At 55.0% G+C, this 15610-nt stretch overlaps 1 protein-coding gene across 3 annotated transcripts in view; it reads left to right on the plus strand.

The window, feature by feature from the left end:
• TTBK1 (tau tubulin kinase 1) overlaps nt 1-15610 on the plus strand; it is a 45444-nt gene that overhangs the window by 22921 nt on the left and 6913 nt on the right. Inside the window, exon 14 of one of the 3 annotated variants that reach the window (XM_058432342.1) lies at nt 3221-3499. The exons of the other annotated variants lie outside the window; for them this stretch is intronic. Within the exon in view, the coding sequence (XP_058288325.1) occupies nt 3221-3499 (279 nt within the window). The remainder of the gene's footprint in view (nt 1-3220; nt 3500-15610) is intronic. 3 annotated transcript variants of the gene reach the window in all.

Raw genomic sequence — 15610 nt, forward strand, 5'->3', positions numbered from 1 at the left:
CAACAATAGTTAGCACTGTCCTAAGCACTTTCATGTTTACATGTATATTCTTCACAGCAACACTATGAACAGGGAATCCTGATTTTAAAAGTAAGAAAACTAAGACTCAGAGAAGCAAAGTTTTTAGCCCAGCACCAGCTGGTAAGTGTTAGCACTGGGACTTGAACCCAGGCAGCTCGTTCCAAGATCTGAGCTCTGAGCCATTCCGTCTGAGGTCTGCAAATTTTTTTTTTTTTTTTGAGACAGAGTTTCGCTCTTGTTGCCCAGGCTCGAGTGCAATGGCGTCATCTCAGCTGACTGCAACCTCTGCCTCCCAGGTTCAAGCAATTCCCCTACCTCAGTCTCCCGAGAAGCTGGGATTACAGGCATACCACCATGCCCCACTAATTTTGTATTTTTAGTAGAGACGGGGTTTCTCCATGGTGAGGCTGGTCTTGAACTACTGACCTCAGGTGATCTGCCTGCCTCAGCCTCCCAAAGTGCTAGGATTACAGGCATGAGCCACTGCGCCCGGCCTGAGGTCTGTGAGTTTAACAGAAAACATACAGGCCAGAGAGAGCAGATGGTTTGTGCAGGATCAGAGAGAGCCTGGAGCATGCGTGTGTGTGTGTGTGTGTGTGTGTGTGTGTGTGTGTGTGTTGTGTGCATACCCACTGTCTGGGCCATGTCAGCAGGTGTGCCTGTGGGCATGTCAGTGTGCAGGGCAGCCTCTGTGTGTGTCTCTTGATGAACATATGGGGTATAACATGTTTTGCCAAGTACTTCAGGACAACGGGGTGAAGCAGAGATCTTCCTTCATCAAGGGTAGAGGAGCAGGGAGAAATGGACTGGCCTATTTTTTTCTTCTGTCTTTGGGCTGGCCTGAAGGAAGTGGTGACCCCAGCCTGGGCCTATGGCAGGACCTCCCAAATCTGGCTGCTTCCTAGAATCACAGTTTCTGGGACTCTCCACCCACGGGCGGAGATTATGCGGCTCAGGGCAGGCAGGAAGTCTCTGCTGAATTCCCTCTTTCCCACCACGTTTTTTCGAGGCGCCCTCTCTAGACCTAGCTCAATTTTCTCAGTGCCTGATGTGTGAACTTCCTCATAACACCAATCATTTAAACTATGAGCACCTACAACTCTGTCACCTGCACATGTGGGGAAGCGGGAGGGAAACAGTGTGAAAGCAGGCACAATTTTAAAGTATCTACCTTGGTGATGGTGGGTTTTTTTGTTTTTTGTTTTTTCTTCTTCTTTCACACCTGGCTTTCTTCTCAAGGAAATTTAAGGTACAAATTAGGAGTTGCGGGAAAAGCTAGGGCAAGGGTGAAGCAGGCTAGCAAGTGTGTGATTTGGGGGAGCGCTGTTTGCCTTCCTTTACTGGTTGTCTCTGACCGATAGCACAGCAGGTCAGCATGCACTGAGTACACAGACACTGCCCGGCAGCCACCAAAGCATTTCCCTGCCACGTGCTGGGCAGTGTGCTAGGGGCTGGGGGACAAAGATGAATAAAGCTGCCCAGTCCTGCCTTTTTGGAGCTTAAGGTCACAAGTGGTGGGGTGGAGATGCAAAGGTCTAGAAAGATGTTTACAATCCAGGTGCATCAGGGAGAGCACTCTTACCTGCTAGAAGCTGGGAGCTTGCAGGGGAGGGAGCTGGAGTGGTCTCACAGCGGTAATATTTCAACTGGTGTTGAAGACAAGCAGGTGGCCACAAGTGGTGCCCAATCTGAAGGGCAAGAGCACTCTGGGATTCAATGCCATCCTATGAAAAATCCTTCTGCCTGGCAGCTGAGCAAACTCTGGCTGGAATGTTAACTCAAGCCACCCACATGTGCTGTGAGAGGGGGCTTTGGGCAACGGTGGTGCCTCTGTCCCTTGGTCTCTCTGGATGGGCCTTAGACCCCTAATCCTTGGTACAGATGGGACTAGCTCAGAAGGATCCTAGACTTGGCCAAAAAGAAGCTGAAAGGGAAAGCAAGGTGGAAGCAAAGCCAGTCCTATTAGAATGTTCTCCCTTTTCCCTAGTCTGCTGGAGGCTCCATGCCAAGTCCCTTGTGCCCCCATTTGACAGCAGCAAGGGATGCTGGAGCTGAGTGTCCCAGGCCCCCTCCTTCCTGGAGGAGCTGGCCCAGCCAGTCCTTGCTGCCACTGTAGAAGCTATTTCAACTGGCCTCAGTCTCAGGAAGAGAGAGGGTCAGGCTAGGAGAGGTCCGGTAACACCCTGGGTGCCATTTCTACCCCCACGTATCTGGGACACTTCCACTTCACTCGGAGGGCATGGGGGCACAGAGCAGGATTCTTCCAGAAGGCGATGAGGCAGCAGCTCTGCCCAGCCCCGTACACAAGCTGCCTGGAGGCTCAGACTTTGAGGGGGCAGGGAAAAAGCCACGTTCAAGAAATGACTTCAGTTTGCCCCTCCTCCTACGAGTCCATCCCTTCCCTCATTAGGAAGAGTGATTTAAAATTAGATACTAAAATGGCCCAGTGAAGAGCGCAGCATTTACTCCGTGACGGGTGCTGTTCCGAGTGCTGCACATCTTATAACATTGAATCCTCACGACCACCCTTTGAGGTGGGCACCATTATGACCCCCATTTTAAAGAGGAGGAAGCTGAGGCTCAAAGAGATGCAGTAACTTGCTCAAGGTCACTCAGATTTTAAGTGGTGGAGTTGGGATTCAAACACGAGTAATTGGGCTCTAGAGTCCCACCTTATGCCGCATGGTCACCCCGATCCCCACACCTCCCTGTGATGGGGCGGGGGTGCCAAGGCGGAGGGTGTACAGGGAAAGTTTCTGAGACCTAATGAGTAGCACAGAATCCAGCTGGGGAGACAGGCCGCACACAGCTGTCAACACATGGCAAGGAACTCTCTCAGAGCACAGAGCCACCTTCCCCAGAGAATGGATTCCCCAGTCCAGAACAACCCTGAGCTAGGTAGGACTAAGCCAGGAAGGCTTCTCGGAGGAGGTGAGTGACCATGGTCTCCTTGCAGAGACCATAGTGTGAGAAGTTCCAGAGAGGAGGAGGAGGGGGAAGGGCGTTGGAGGCCAGAGCCTAGATTCTGAGGCAGGACCTTGGGGCGGGTGGTTTGCACCCTCCTCCACCCTGCCTGACCCGCCCACTTGCCTGGGACGCCGGCGCCGCAGGGGCTGTGAGCGGTGGGTGGCCCCGGAGACGGAGCTGTCGAGTCTGTGCCTGACACCTCTTTTCCCTCCACTCTCTTGGTCTCTTTCAGTTGGAGGAGGACAGACTCTCGGGGCACTCCCTCCCGCGGTACAGCCCCCTGCGACGACTGGCGTCCTCCGTGTTCTCCTCCTCCACGCTGGAGACGGAGCATTACCCTCACCCCGGCGGCGGCGGCTCCTCGGGCTCCTCCGGTTCCCTCATTCAGCGCAGCCGCTCGGCCGAGAGCAGCCCTGTGCGGGCGCCCCACCGGCGCCACGCGCCCCTCGCTGCTGGCAACCACAGACTCATGCCCTCGGTGCTCCGCATCTCGCGGTCCCAGCTGCAGCAGGTGTGGGCCCGGTTCACCCACAAGACCTAGGCTGGGCCCCCCCCCTCCTGGAGGGGGCAGGTGGGGGGGGGGTGGGGAGCAGGCAGAGGACCATGGTTCCTTCCCAGGACGCAATAATCACACACTCACACACCCCATCCCACCCCATCATGCAATACAGCCCCCCTAGAACGTTGGCCCAAGGTACTGTAATACTCCCACCCCAAGCAGAGTCTCCGTCCCACCCCCCCCCCATTAGCTTCCTTTGTAGGTGCCAGCCAAATGGTGCAGGGAGGGGTGGGGCTGGTGGTACAGTTTCCAGGACAGGGCAGGGGCGCTCAGCTGGAGCCACTGATGGGTCCAGAGTCCAGTGGGCAGTAAGGTGTCAGGGAGATGAGGCCTGCAGGGCCACAGGCACTCTGGCATGGGCTTTGTTCTGTTTAATTTGTGATCTCTTGGCATGGCTGGGTCTGATCCACCCCGAGGGGCTGGTGGGAGGCCAAGACCCTCCTTGCGTGATGTGTATATGTGTGTGTGTGTGTGTGTGTGTGTGTGTGTGTGTGTGCGCGGCCCCGTGTATGGGATGGAGGCCAGGACAGCCAGGTTTGGAATGTGGTGGGGAGTGTTTCAGTGCTCAGTGATGGGGGGAGGCAGCCCTGTGACCTAGCGAGACTTTCCCAGGCCATCATCATTGAGGACAGAGTTCCTTCCTCACACATCTTACCCCAGAAAGGCTCAGTCCATGGTAGGCTGCCCCTCCCCCAAAACACCTGTGCCATCACTCCCTGGTAGGACTGGGTGTCTGTCCTCCGCTCCTCAGGAACTGAGGATGGATGAGAGGGGCCTGGGATTCACCTCTCAAGGCAGGCTGGAGCTGAGCAACGAGGAGACCCAGCTTAGAAGCAGTGGCAGCAAAGGTGGTTGTTAAGGATGAGGTGAGAAACCGTGTGCTTGTCAGCAAAACCAGTGTCTCAGGACAAATCCTAGGTGGGAGCGGCCCCACCTCTGCCCTTCTCAGAGGGTGACTCCTTCCTGCAGGTGCTCGGTCAGCCCCAAGGGCGGTGGTGAAGACACAGCAGAAGAGAGGCAGGTTGGATAGGGATCTGGACACTTGGGAGTGGGGAAGTGTCAGGATGCTAGCTTGCTCATGCCTCTTCTGCCCATTTCTCAGCCCCCAACCTTCACTGCAGGGAGCCCAAGGTTCCCTTTATTCATCCTGCCCGTGTCAGCCAGCACCTCTGTTCCCCTGTGGAATGCGGTAGTAGTGAAGTGGGTGCCAGAAAGGGCAGTGCCTGTATGGGGAGGGGAGGAGGCGCAAAGATTTGCAAAATGTTTATTTCAGTGAGACTGTATGTTTGCTTGTGTGCATGCGTGTACACTTGTGCGTAAGAGTGTGCTTACGAATGAGTGTTTGTGCATGTGGAAGGGCTGCCATGGATGAATGCTCAGGCTGTGCACTGTGTAATTCCAGGAAGTACCATTTACATAGACCTCAATGTGACTGGCACGTGCGCAAGTTGCACAGTGTTGTATGAGTGTGTGTATGCACATGTGTGTTAGGGAGCCAGAAAGATGTCTATGCAGTCATTGGTAGTTTCCTATGTACCTACTCTCATCCCAGCTTCACTCTTCTACCCCTCTCTCCCTGTAACCTCTGCTTGGCCCATCAATTCCCCAGATGGCTCTGGTTAGAGTAGAGGCCTCAGGCTGGCCCCTGCCTGGGGGTGCCATAAGTATGGTGGGCAGTGCCCTGGAGCCAAACTGTCCACACAGAGGGCCACGATTGTGGTATGGCTCATCCACACCATCCACGTAAGCCACTCCATAGCCACACACTCCTTTCCCCAAAATCTTTCTTTGTAAGTCTATTTATTTATTTATTTATTTATTTATTTATTTATTTTTGAGGATGTCTGGGCCAAGAGCACCTTCTCCATCTGGCAACAAAGGCCAGATTTGGGTTCTAATACTTGTGCCCCACCCCCACCCCCATCTCAGCTGCTCACTTTTGAATCTCCCCAGACCCAAGCCTCTGTTGCCCTCTGGGCTGTTTTGGATGGCTTTGCACCCTGCTCAGGCAGTAGGCAGGAGAGGGTCAAGGTGGACCCTTTGAGAAGGGACAGAAAACAAAAAGCACAAAGGTGAGGGGGTGAGGCTGAACAGTGGCCCCACTCCCCTCCTGCTGGCACTGCCTCCCCCAGCCCCCTCCTCTTGCCCTCCTCCCATCCACCCCAGGTAGTGGCAGGAGGTGAAGTGAAGGGAACCTGCCCACCATCTGCTCCGTAAGTCAGCAGCAATGTGGGCAGGGATCCCCCCCAATCTGGGGTTGGATGAAACCAAGCACTCTGTGATCCAGCATTCCCTTCTAGAGGGTTCCACTACTCAACCCTGAGCACAGCTCCATCTCAGTGACCAGAACCCTGAGGTACTCTAAGATCCCAAAGTGCCTTGTGAAATATCAAAGATGATGGCACTGGCTTCAGCCTCATTTTAGCATTACATACATATTAGTGTTTCCAACGCCTTTGGAAGTGGGAAATCCTGCAGCATTGAGAAGGTGGCTGAGTTTTCTTTTTTTTTTTTTTTTTTTTTTTTTTGAGACGGAGTCTCGCTCTGTCGCCCAGGCTGGAGTGCAGTGGCGCAATCTCGGCTCACTGCAAGCTCCGCCTCCCGGGTTCACGCCATTCTCCTGCCTCAGCCTCTCCGAGTAGCTGGGACTACAGGCGTCCGCCACCACGCCTGGCTAATTTTTTGTATTTTTAGTAGAGACGGGGTTTCACCGTGGTCTCGATCTCCTGACCTCGTGATTCGCCCGCCTCGGCCTCCCAAAGTGCTGGGATTACAAGCGTGAGCCACCGCGCCCGGCCAGAGAAGGTGGCTGAGTTTTCAAACACACACCTCCCACCTCAGAACTGACACCTGTGGGAGAGGGTGTGTCCTTTAAAGCAAGGCCATGGTTCAAAGCATGTTGTCCTTTAGGGGGACATCTTTTTGTATATCCTCCATGGTGGAGGGGAGAGTGTTTTGTAAGCCATAAAGCTCTGAGCTAACAGGTGATCTTAATAACATTATCTTTTCTGGGTGGCTTTGACTCTTGGAAATTGTTAAGGTCATCTAAGCCACTTGTGTTGGATCAAGTTCACGTGAAGCTCGGCAGAGCTTCACATGGTTTGGGTCGAGTTGCCGGTCTCCGGTTCCCAGGCTAGGTGGGGATGCTGTGAGCCTGCAATATTGTCACTCTTGTTTTCTGAAGCATTTCCCAAGAGGAGGCCAGAATGTTTCAAGATTGATACCCTGCTTGGGGAAAGCGTGTAGCCTCCTCGGGGTCAGCTTTGAAAAGAGACAGCTGTCTTTGTTGTATTTTGAAAGTGGTGTTTTCGCACTTGATAGTCTCACTCTGCATTTAGTGGTGGTTTACAATTATTTGTGATTTTATTTAATAGCCACTGGCACACAGTGCTTATTATGTGCCAGGCAGTGATCTAAGCACTTTACAAAATTAACTCATTTAAACCTCATGATAGCTTATGAGGTAGATCCCAGTGTTATCTGCATTTAACAAATTAATCAGAACATTTTATTTACCAGAACATATAAAAAACCCACCCATGCCGAATAATCTGAGGTCTTGTTTGACAGAGTTTGTGAAACATCTTGGTCTGTGTATTGGTTGGTTGATTGTCCTTTGCGGTGGGTCCCCTCCTCAGTCTATAGAAAAGAGGGGAGTTGTCAGCAAGCCATATTTTCCTTCCTTTCCCATTCCCACCTTGCCATGGGGTGGCGTCCAGATGAGAGTCACTCCAGAGTACTGGGGTTGGTTGAAATAGCTGGACCCTGTCTCTCCAGAGACCTCCAACCCCTCAATCCCACATGGCCCCAGGCATCCCACAGCAGCTCTGGGGATCAGGTGGGCAGAGGAGGAGTTAGCGTGAGAAAGCAGGGGCTCCAAAGCCTGACCTCAGTGGGATTGGTGAGGTCCCAGGGGTCAGGCTCACAGACGGGGAAGAGACTGGCATCTGTGAGCACCGAATGGGTGTCACCAACTCATACATCAACAAGATCCAAACAGTGTCAGGGAAGTGGCAGGTTCAAGGACTGTGGTAAACAGGGGAACTCCCATGCCCCTACCATCCTCAGCTCAACCAATTGTTGCCACTGTCTTCTAATTTTTATTTGAAATCTCTCAACTTTTAATTGTTGGCATCTAATTTTAAAAAGAAAAATCACTTTATGAACCAAACCAAAATGGTTTACAGGCAGAGGTGACCTAAACTCATTTTGCAACCACTGTGAGCCTGAGGACTTCCTGCGCCACCCTCTGTCCAGGGCTGCAGCACTGAAAGGCGACAGTGTTCTTGCCCAGGAACTCGAACCTGGCCAGTGGGGATGTGTGGTGTGTGCTGTGTGGATACATGTGGTGTGCATAAGTGCCTGAATGAGTGTGGGAGCCAGTGGACCTTTCTGTGGTGAGTGGGGGCCTCCTGGTGGGACTAGTATTTTTTCCATGGGAGAGGGCATGTTCTGAGGACCCTGGGTCCGTGACAAATGCGCTAGTAAATTTTTGATAACTTAATATACATGCCCCACACACTCAAAGGCAGCTTGGGTCACAGCAATAACCACTGAACACTCATCCCAACCGCTAACATCCTGAACCCAACGATATCCCTTTGCATTTCCAGTTTTGGGGAAAACAGACACAGCCCTGCCCAGTGGGTGGGGGATGGTGGCACCTCTGAGCCATGCTGGTCCCAGGACCCCCGGACTCGGACTCGCTCTCTCTTCTGTCCTGCCTAGATCCCTTTTTCTGGGGAGGGGTGGTGCTGTCTTGCTCAGGCAGTGGTGCGGGGAGCCTTGGGCCCCTGGGTAGGCAGAAGGAGCTGTGTAAATGTATCTATATGGAGTGGGCAGTGGAGGGGACCATACTTGGGGAGGGTGTGGCTCTGACCGGGGATCGGGGCAACTCCAGCTGTGTGTGGGGAGCCTGGAAAATGCTGTATCCTCTGCTGTCCTTGGGTTGATGTGGTACTTGGGGATGGAAGTGTAGATCTCTCAGGAGGGCCTGAACCCCATCTCACCCTACCCCAAACTCCACTTAGACCTGGGACACACTCAACTCAAGGGACAGGAAGCAGCCCACCCTCCATACAGTCAGCCCCTGAAAATGTCAAGCATCCTTCTCCCTAAGGGAAAGGCTCCACGTCTGAGGGCCACAACCCTCCGATATCCCTCTGGTTCCCCACACACCATCCAGTGGGCGTCCCAGCCCAGGAGGCTCCAAGCCTGAGTGCCCTTCCTCCAAATGAGGTGGGGGGAAGGGGTGGAGAGGAGGGGGAAATGGAGCCCACAGGACTCCTTTCTAGAACCTTCCTAGACTCTCCTCCGCTTGGCTCCGCCGTCAGTCCCACCACGCACCCTCCCTCCCTGCACAGGCTGTGGGGGTGCTGGCAGTGGGGTCCACTTGGCCACTCACTAACCGGCCCTCACGCACTCACACTCACACCCACACTCACACACTCTCCCTCCTTAGCTGCGCGCACTTCGCCCACTCTCCGGACCCTGCACTAGCAGCCCCGGCCGGGAGCGCACGAGGACTGCGCAGCCGGACCCCCGCAGGTCCCCAAGCCAGGGCCCCCGTCCACCCGCCCGCCCCCGCGGCCAGCGCCACGAATGTACCGCCTGCCCCACACAGCGCCCCGCGGCGTCCTGCACCCCCCCGCCGGACTTCGGCCCCGCCGCGCTCCTGCCCCACCCCGCCGCCGAGGCTTCCCCTGGGTTCGCGTCCCCCGCCGCCCCCGTCGCCCCCGCCTTCGCGCCCGTTTTCGTTTGCTTTTCCCTGCTGCTGGCTGGCGGCCTCTGGGTCCCTGGCCCCGGGGCGGGGGCGGGCTGGAGTGGGGCTCCCCTCAGTGCTGCCAGGCTGGGGTGCGGGTGGGGACAGGCGGAGGCGTTCGGCTAAGCCTCCAGGCTCAGAAGGCCCTGTCGCCCCACCCCTGACTCCCGTTACCTCACTGCCCTTCGGGCTGCCCCCCACCCCCGCCCCAATAATTGGCCTTGCAATTGGATGCCAAAGAGCCCAGAGTTGAGGGGGAGCAGAGCGTTGAGCCCAGGTCTCTCAGAGCAACCCAACAGCCCCCTTTTTGCCTACGCCCCAGTCCGCGTCCCCTGCCCCATCCCACCACTGAGGGCCCTGGGGGTCACCAAACATGCCCCCCCATTTCCAGCTCTTCCCACACCCCCACCCCCGAAAATAAAACTCAGGGACCAACATCTGCTTCCTTTGCACTTGCTCCGTCGACCCCGCTCCCCGATCGGAGGGGCTTCCGTGGGGGAGGGGGCGGGGCTCCGGGCCCTCAGAGTTCTCAGTGTCGAGCGAGGAGAGGGGCTGGCCCCTGCCCCCGGAGAAGCGGGACTGATGGGACAGAGAAACTCAGCACTGGGGCCCAGCTGAGCCCCTTCCTGCGTAAGGAGACGCCTTCTAATTGCGGGGGTGGGGGCGGAGTGGGGGAGGAATAGGAAGGGGATCAGCGAGAGGACCCTCGCGGAGGTCCTGAGTCCCAGTCGGTTTATTCCTGAGCCTTCCCCTCCCATCGTAAGTCCTTCTCTCGACCCCCCATTTTGTACTGCAATAATACTGTATTATACGCTTGCACTATCCCCGACCCTGGCCAGCGGAAGCATGCACGAAAAACTCAAAACCACACACACGCTCACACGCACACACACGCACACGAAGATGGGACGCTTTTTTTCTTCCTCTCTCTCTCCGGGGTGCGTCCTCCTTAGTGTACATAGCGGCGTCGGGGGGTGGCCCCAGGCCCGGGTAGAAAAGCATGCACTGAGCCCCCTGCCCCTAGACTGCGAGTACTGTACAAATCCAACACTTGAAACCGACACGCACACGCGCGGCGCCGCCACGGGGGTGGGACACGGACACGCACCCACGCGCACACGGCCGCGCACGGGCGGGGAGGGGGCGCCCCGCCGTCACGCGTCGCTGTGCGAGGGATCTTGTGCCTTTTTAAGTCCCTGTATGTTAATGCAGACAATCCGGAGAGCTTGTGTACTACCAAATCCTGATTAAAGACGCCTTCCAGGAACCTGCGCCTCCGCCTGCTTTCTTTCACCCTCCCCCTTCCTTTCCCAGCTCTCAGTGTAGACCCTGGCTCTGAGGTCGCCAGGCTGGGCAGAGGGCAGGGGCTAGTCTGTTGCTGACTCTGGGACTGAGGGGTGGGCAAGTTCCAGGTCAGTGGATGAGCTTCGTCCACACCTTAGCCAGGCAGCTGGGTGAGGAGGGCACCCCAGAGGTTTGGGCCTAGTTGGACTTGAGTCACCCTTGCCCTGATGGCAGTCTCCTTTCACTGAATGGGTGGGGAGGGAAGGGGTGAGTGGACTCTGGTCTCTGGGACTCAATTCCAAATTGCCAACTTCCAGGTGGGGATGGAGGGTGTGTAGAAGTAGGGGGTTGGGCCCACCAGGCCCAGTGATCAGTTCTCTGTGGGATCAGGCTTTTGAGACCAAGTGTCTGGTGGGACTAGAAAGCTAGGGTGCCAGAGGCCTGTGAGAGGACACTGCACTGAGGAGCCTGCCCCTGGCCCTCTGCTACGATGGGCAATCTGAGAGATATGGGAGATGCAGCCCTGGCCTTGGGGGTGCCAGGGTGGGGGTGGCCCGCCGAGGGACACTGGAGCATGGACTGTGAGAGCCTGGGGTTGGGGGTGCAGGGATGGAACATGGGTTGAAGGAGAACTCAGTCAGTGGGAGGGGTGGGCCACTAAGAAGGAAATAATGGCAGACTTCTGAGACTGGAGAGAGAGGGGAAAGGTGAGGAGGACAGTGTAAAAGAGGAAGGCCCCCCATACCTCCGCCCCATCCCCGCACACTGCCAAACAGAAAGGCAAAGGGGCAAGATCCAGCTGCATTCCCAAAGCCCCGGGGCATTTAGAAGACGCCCCTCACAGGCTGCCAACTCCTCACTCTGGGGCAGGCAAGGGTGGGATTTGGACACAGAGATGTGGGGTCAAGTGTGTGCAGTTCTGCATAGACCTAGGGTAGGTGGCCACATTCCCGGGTCTTCTTACCCCTTCCACCACCTTCCCCTTCCCCGGCACTCCTGGGTGTGGGGTGGAGTGGAGGGAGGGCTCTTGGCTTGGCAGAGACGTTTGTAGGGTGGTGGCGCAGACAGACAAATGCAAGTGAAGGGTCTGGGAGAGGCGGTGCTGAGTGCGGAGCTGACAGAGGTGATGCAGGCACATCTCATCTCCTCGCAGGAGGAGCAGGGGCGTTGGGGGTGCTTCTTCCCTAGTGGAGGAGAGGAGGTGGGAGGCATGCACGAGGCAGTTTCTGAGAGAGGAGGAGGAACTGCTGTGAGAGGCACAAGCCCCCCACCTCAGCATGGGAGGAGTGGGGAGCCAGGGCTCACCCTCCTGCTTTCGTCACACATCGCCTCCCAGCCCCGCATCTTCGACTTTGGGGCCGTGGGCCGGGGTGCAGTGCCTGAAGTCTGGGGCTGTCTGGGGTTCAGGCAGGAGTGGCTCCATGCACCCTGTGTGGGGATTAAGGATGGGGCTAAGTGGAGCCCTGTCTCCAGTGTCGGTGTCAGAGAAGTTTCCCCAAGGGCATGAGAGCCCAGTTTTGTTGGTGGCAATTGAAGATCAGAGTCTGGTGCATCCTCTCCCTTCACTTTTCCTCCTGACTGGAGTAAACATGGACTTGGGCTGGGCTCTGGAGCTGGTGAGGCCTAGCCCTCTAGATGAGGCACAGTGCATGGAGGGGAGGGGCTGGGGCTTTCATTCTCTCTGAGGGTATCAGTTTGATTGGCCTGTCCTCCTCCTCTCCCAACAGCCCAACCCTTACCACATACGCCTTTGGCTGAACTCTGAATCACTAAGGAGCGTTAAAACAGCCAGATTTCTGGGCCTCTTCTCTGACCTACAGAATCTGGGGGTAGGATCCAGGACTGTGTATTTTTAAAAAGCAACTCTGGACAATGCTGTGCCAAGCCAGGCCTGGGAACCACAATAAGCAGATTAGAATCATAAAGGTTGCTGCCCTGAGAAGGAAGCAAGAAGGTGTGAACTTTGTCAGACAGCTAAAGGGCCAGACACACTGACCGTGTCTGTGGATCACTGGCTGAGTGAATGAACTCAAGATCAAATGGGCAAATGGATGAATAATTCACTGGGCATCCAGGAGAGGCAGGGAGAGGGTTAGGCTACTCTCTGAGGAGGGAGGAATTTGAGCCCAGGCTCTGCCCCTCCCCAGCACAGAGCCAGATGGGGGAAGGGCAGAGGGACTTTGAAACCGAAAAGCCAGCATGCCTAGGTTGGTGTGGGGGTGGCAGTGATCCTTAGGGCAAAGTTGTCCTCACCCTGAGATTCAGGGCTCTTCCTCCCAAAAGGCAGAGGGTTCCAGGTGTCCCCATGTGGGACTGAGTGGGAGACACTGGAAAGAGTTTTGGGTCCTGGGCCACCCTCATGGATGAGCTTTATAACCTGGACCAATGCCCAAATCCATGCCCCTCTCTGTGCCTCAGTTTCCCAGTCTGATTTTATGACTGATCATTGATTTTCAGTTCTCATTCCTCCTCTCTCCCAGGTAATAGGAGGGGAGGACTTGGAGGCAGGAAAAAGGGTTCCACCTACAACCATCCAATGTGAGCACTGTGTGTGTGTGTGTGTGTGTGTGTGTGTGTTGCCGGGGATCCCATTCTCTACATGGGGCCTTTTCAGAGAGATCCAGGGCCTGGCCAGAGAGCAAAGGAAAGGGTGTCTTTAACCAAGGTGCCAGGGATTAGAGGGACAATAGGTAAAGGTTCTGAGGAGGATGGGTGGCCTGGTGGAGTTAAAGGCCATCCCTACTGGGCAGGATGTGTCTGGTGCCAGTTGGGTGAGTTCAGAGGTGGTTGGGAGAGAGACATGCTCAGAGCTCTCTGTCTGTCTGCCTGTCCCTGTCAGCGCCAGCACCCACCCACCCCATGGTCCTCACTCACCTGGGAGCTTACAGCAGCCCCTCCACCTCTACCCAGCCATTTTCTCTAGCCATAACATTGGTGACTGGCAAAGTGTCCCAGCACAAGGCCTGGCACAGAGTTGGTGCCTAGTGTTTGCTAAATGAATGAATGGATTAATAAGAACGAATATTGTGTAGAAAAAGTAAATTCTTCTGGACACTTCCAGCCTATATGTGGAGGGGACAAAGTTTTTGCTGTTGTTGTTGTTGTTGTTGTGTTTTTTGAGACAGTGTCGCTCTGTTGCCCAGGCTGGAGTGCAGTGGTGCGAGCACAGCTCACTGCAGCTTTGATCTCCTCAGCCTCTCGAGTAGCTGGGCGCAAACACGCCCAGCTAATTTTTGTATTTTTAGTGAAAACAGGGTTTTGCCATGTTCCCCAGGCTGAGGGGACCCCAGCAACTCTGTTTGAGCCAGGTAGGGAGCTTTCTGAGAAAGCTTTCTAAGAAAACTTTCTAACTAAGAAAAGTTTTCTAAGAAAGTTCCCTACCTGGCCCAAACAGGGTTGCTGGGGTCCTGTTGGAATCTGAAGCTATCTTCTTGCATCACCCCACCAAATCCTCACTGATGGTCTGATTACAGGGAAGATCATGGCAGTTGGGAAGGGGAGCAGCCACAGCCCTGGACAGATCCTCAGCCTTGGAGGTCTCTGCCTTCCTCTCCATCAGGCTTTGTGCTATTTGCATGGAGGCTTCGACTGGCAGAGCCCCCTCCTTTCCTCACACTCTATTCCCCATAGGTGTGGCATCCAGGCTTTTCTGGGGCTGGGGAGGGGGCCAATGACCTCCAAACCAAGGCGAGCAGAGCAGGAGGTGGGAGGTAGGGGTGGGAGAGAGCTAACATTTATTGAGCAACTGCTATATGACCTTTGCTTATATGACCTCATTTATGATCACAACCTTTGTGGAATGTGTATATCCCCACTTAGTTTCCTGATACAGAGAAAATAAGGACAGTCTCCATCTTGTTCATACTTGATCCACTGATTCTTAGACTATAACATGGTGACCAGGAAAAGAGACATTCAAAGACCACTTCTTGAAGTAGTGAATGAAGAAATCTTCAGGGATCTCTGTGTATCAGGAGAGAGAACCCTATAAATACACGCATGTAGAACAATAGGTGGGAGATTCTCTCATGGAAGGATGTGGAAAACAAGTAGAAAAGGGAGAGTGAGTAAATCTGCTTGGTGGGTGGACAGGAAAGTTGACAGGAAGGCTTTGTCTCTTCTTTGCTAAGACCAGGAGCTGTTTGAGCTGGTCTTGAAGGAAGGGTAGGAAGTTATCATGTGCAGAGAGGAGGTGAGAGGGACCCCCAGGTGAAGGAAACTGCCTGGGCTAAGTGTGAGCTGGAAGATGCACTTAGGAACTTCTGGAAGCATCGGAATGGGTGGAGTGTAGGCAGGGGCAGGGGACCGAGGGTGTTGCAATAAGTGAGGCCAGAGCAGCAGGTAGGAGTCAGGTCACGGTTGGGTGGGGGATTCATGGACCAAGTCAAAGATCTGAACTGTCTTAGGCCGGGTGTGGTGGCTCACGCCTGTAATCCCAGCACTCTGGGAGGCCGAAGTGGGTGGATCACCTGAGGTCAGGAGTTTGAGACCAGCCTGGCCAACATGGTGAAACCCCGTCTCTACTAAGAATACAAAAAAAAATTAGCTGGGTGTGGTGGCGGGCACCTGTAATCCCAGCTACTAGGGAGGCTGAGGCAGGAGAATCACTTGAACCTGGGAGGCAGAGGTTGCAGTGAGCTGAGATCGTGCCACTGCACTCCAGCCTGGGCGACAGAGCAGGGTTCCATATCAAAAAAAAAAAAAAGATCTGAACTGTCTCCTAAGGACTGTGGCAGCCACAGCAAATTTGAAGCAGAGAGAGATGGAATCAGATGAAGTTTCAGGAAGATCACTCAGGCAGATGTAAAAAGGATGGACGGCAGTGCAGAATGGAGAGAACAGGCCGGTGGCTGGGGATCCGCCAGGAAAGGCAAGGCTGTGCTCGTGGGCCTGGGGTAGCAGACACAGAAAGGTTTAAGAAAGATGCTTGGCAGGACTCCTTGGCAGCGTGGATGGGCAGGAAAGTGGGGAGGCAAGATATCCCCGGGGCTTCTGGTCTGGATGGGCTGTGTTCTGCT

The sequence above is a fragment of the Hylobates moloch genome, unplaced genomic scaffold (genome assembly GCF_009828535.3).
Source record: "Hylobates moloch isolate HMO894 unplaced genomic scaffold, HMol_V3 SCAFFOLD_20, whole genome shotgun sequence".
Taxonomy (NCBI): Eukaryota; Metazoa; Chordata; class Mammalia; order Primates; family Hylobatidae; genus Hylobates; species Hylobates moloch.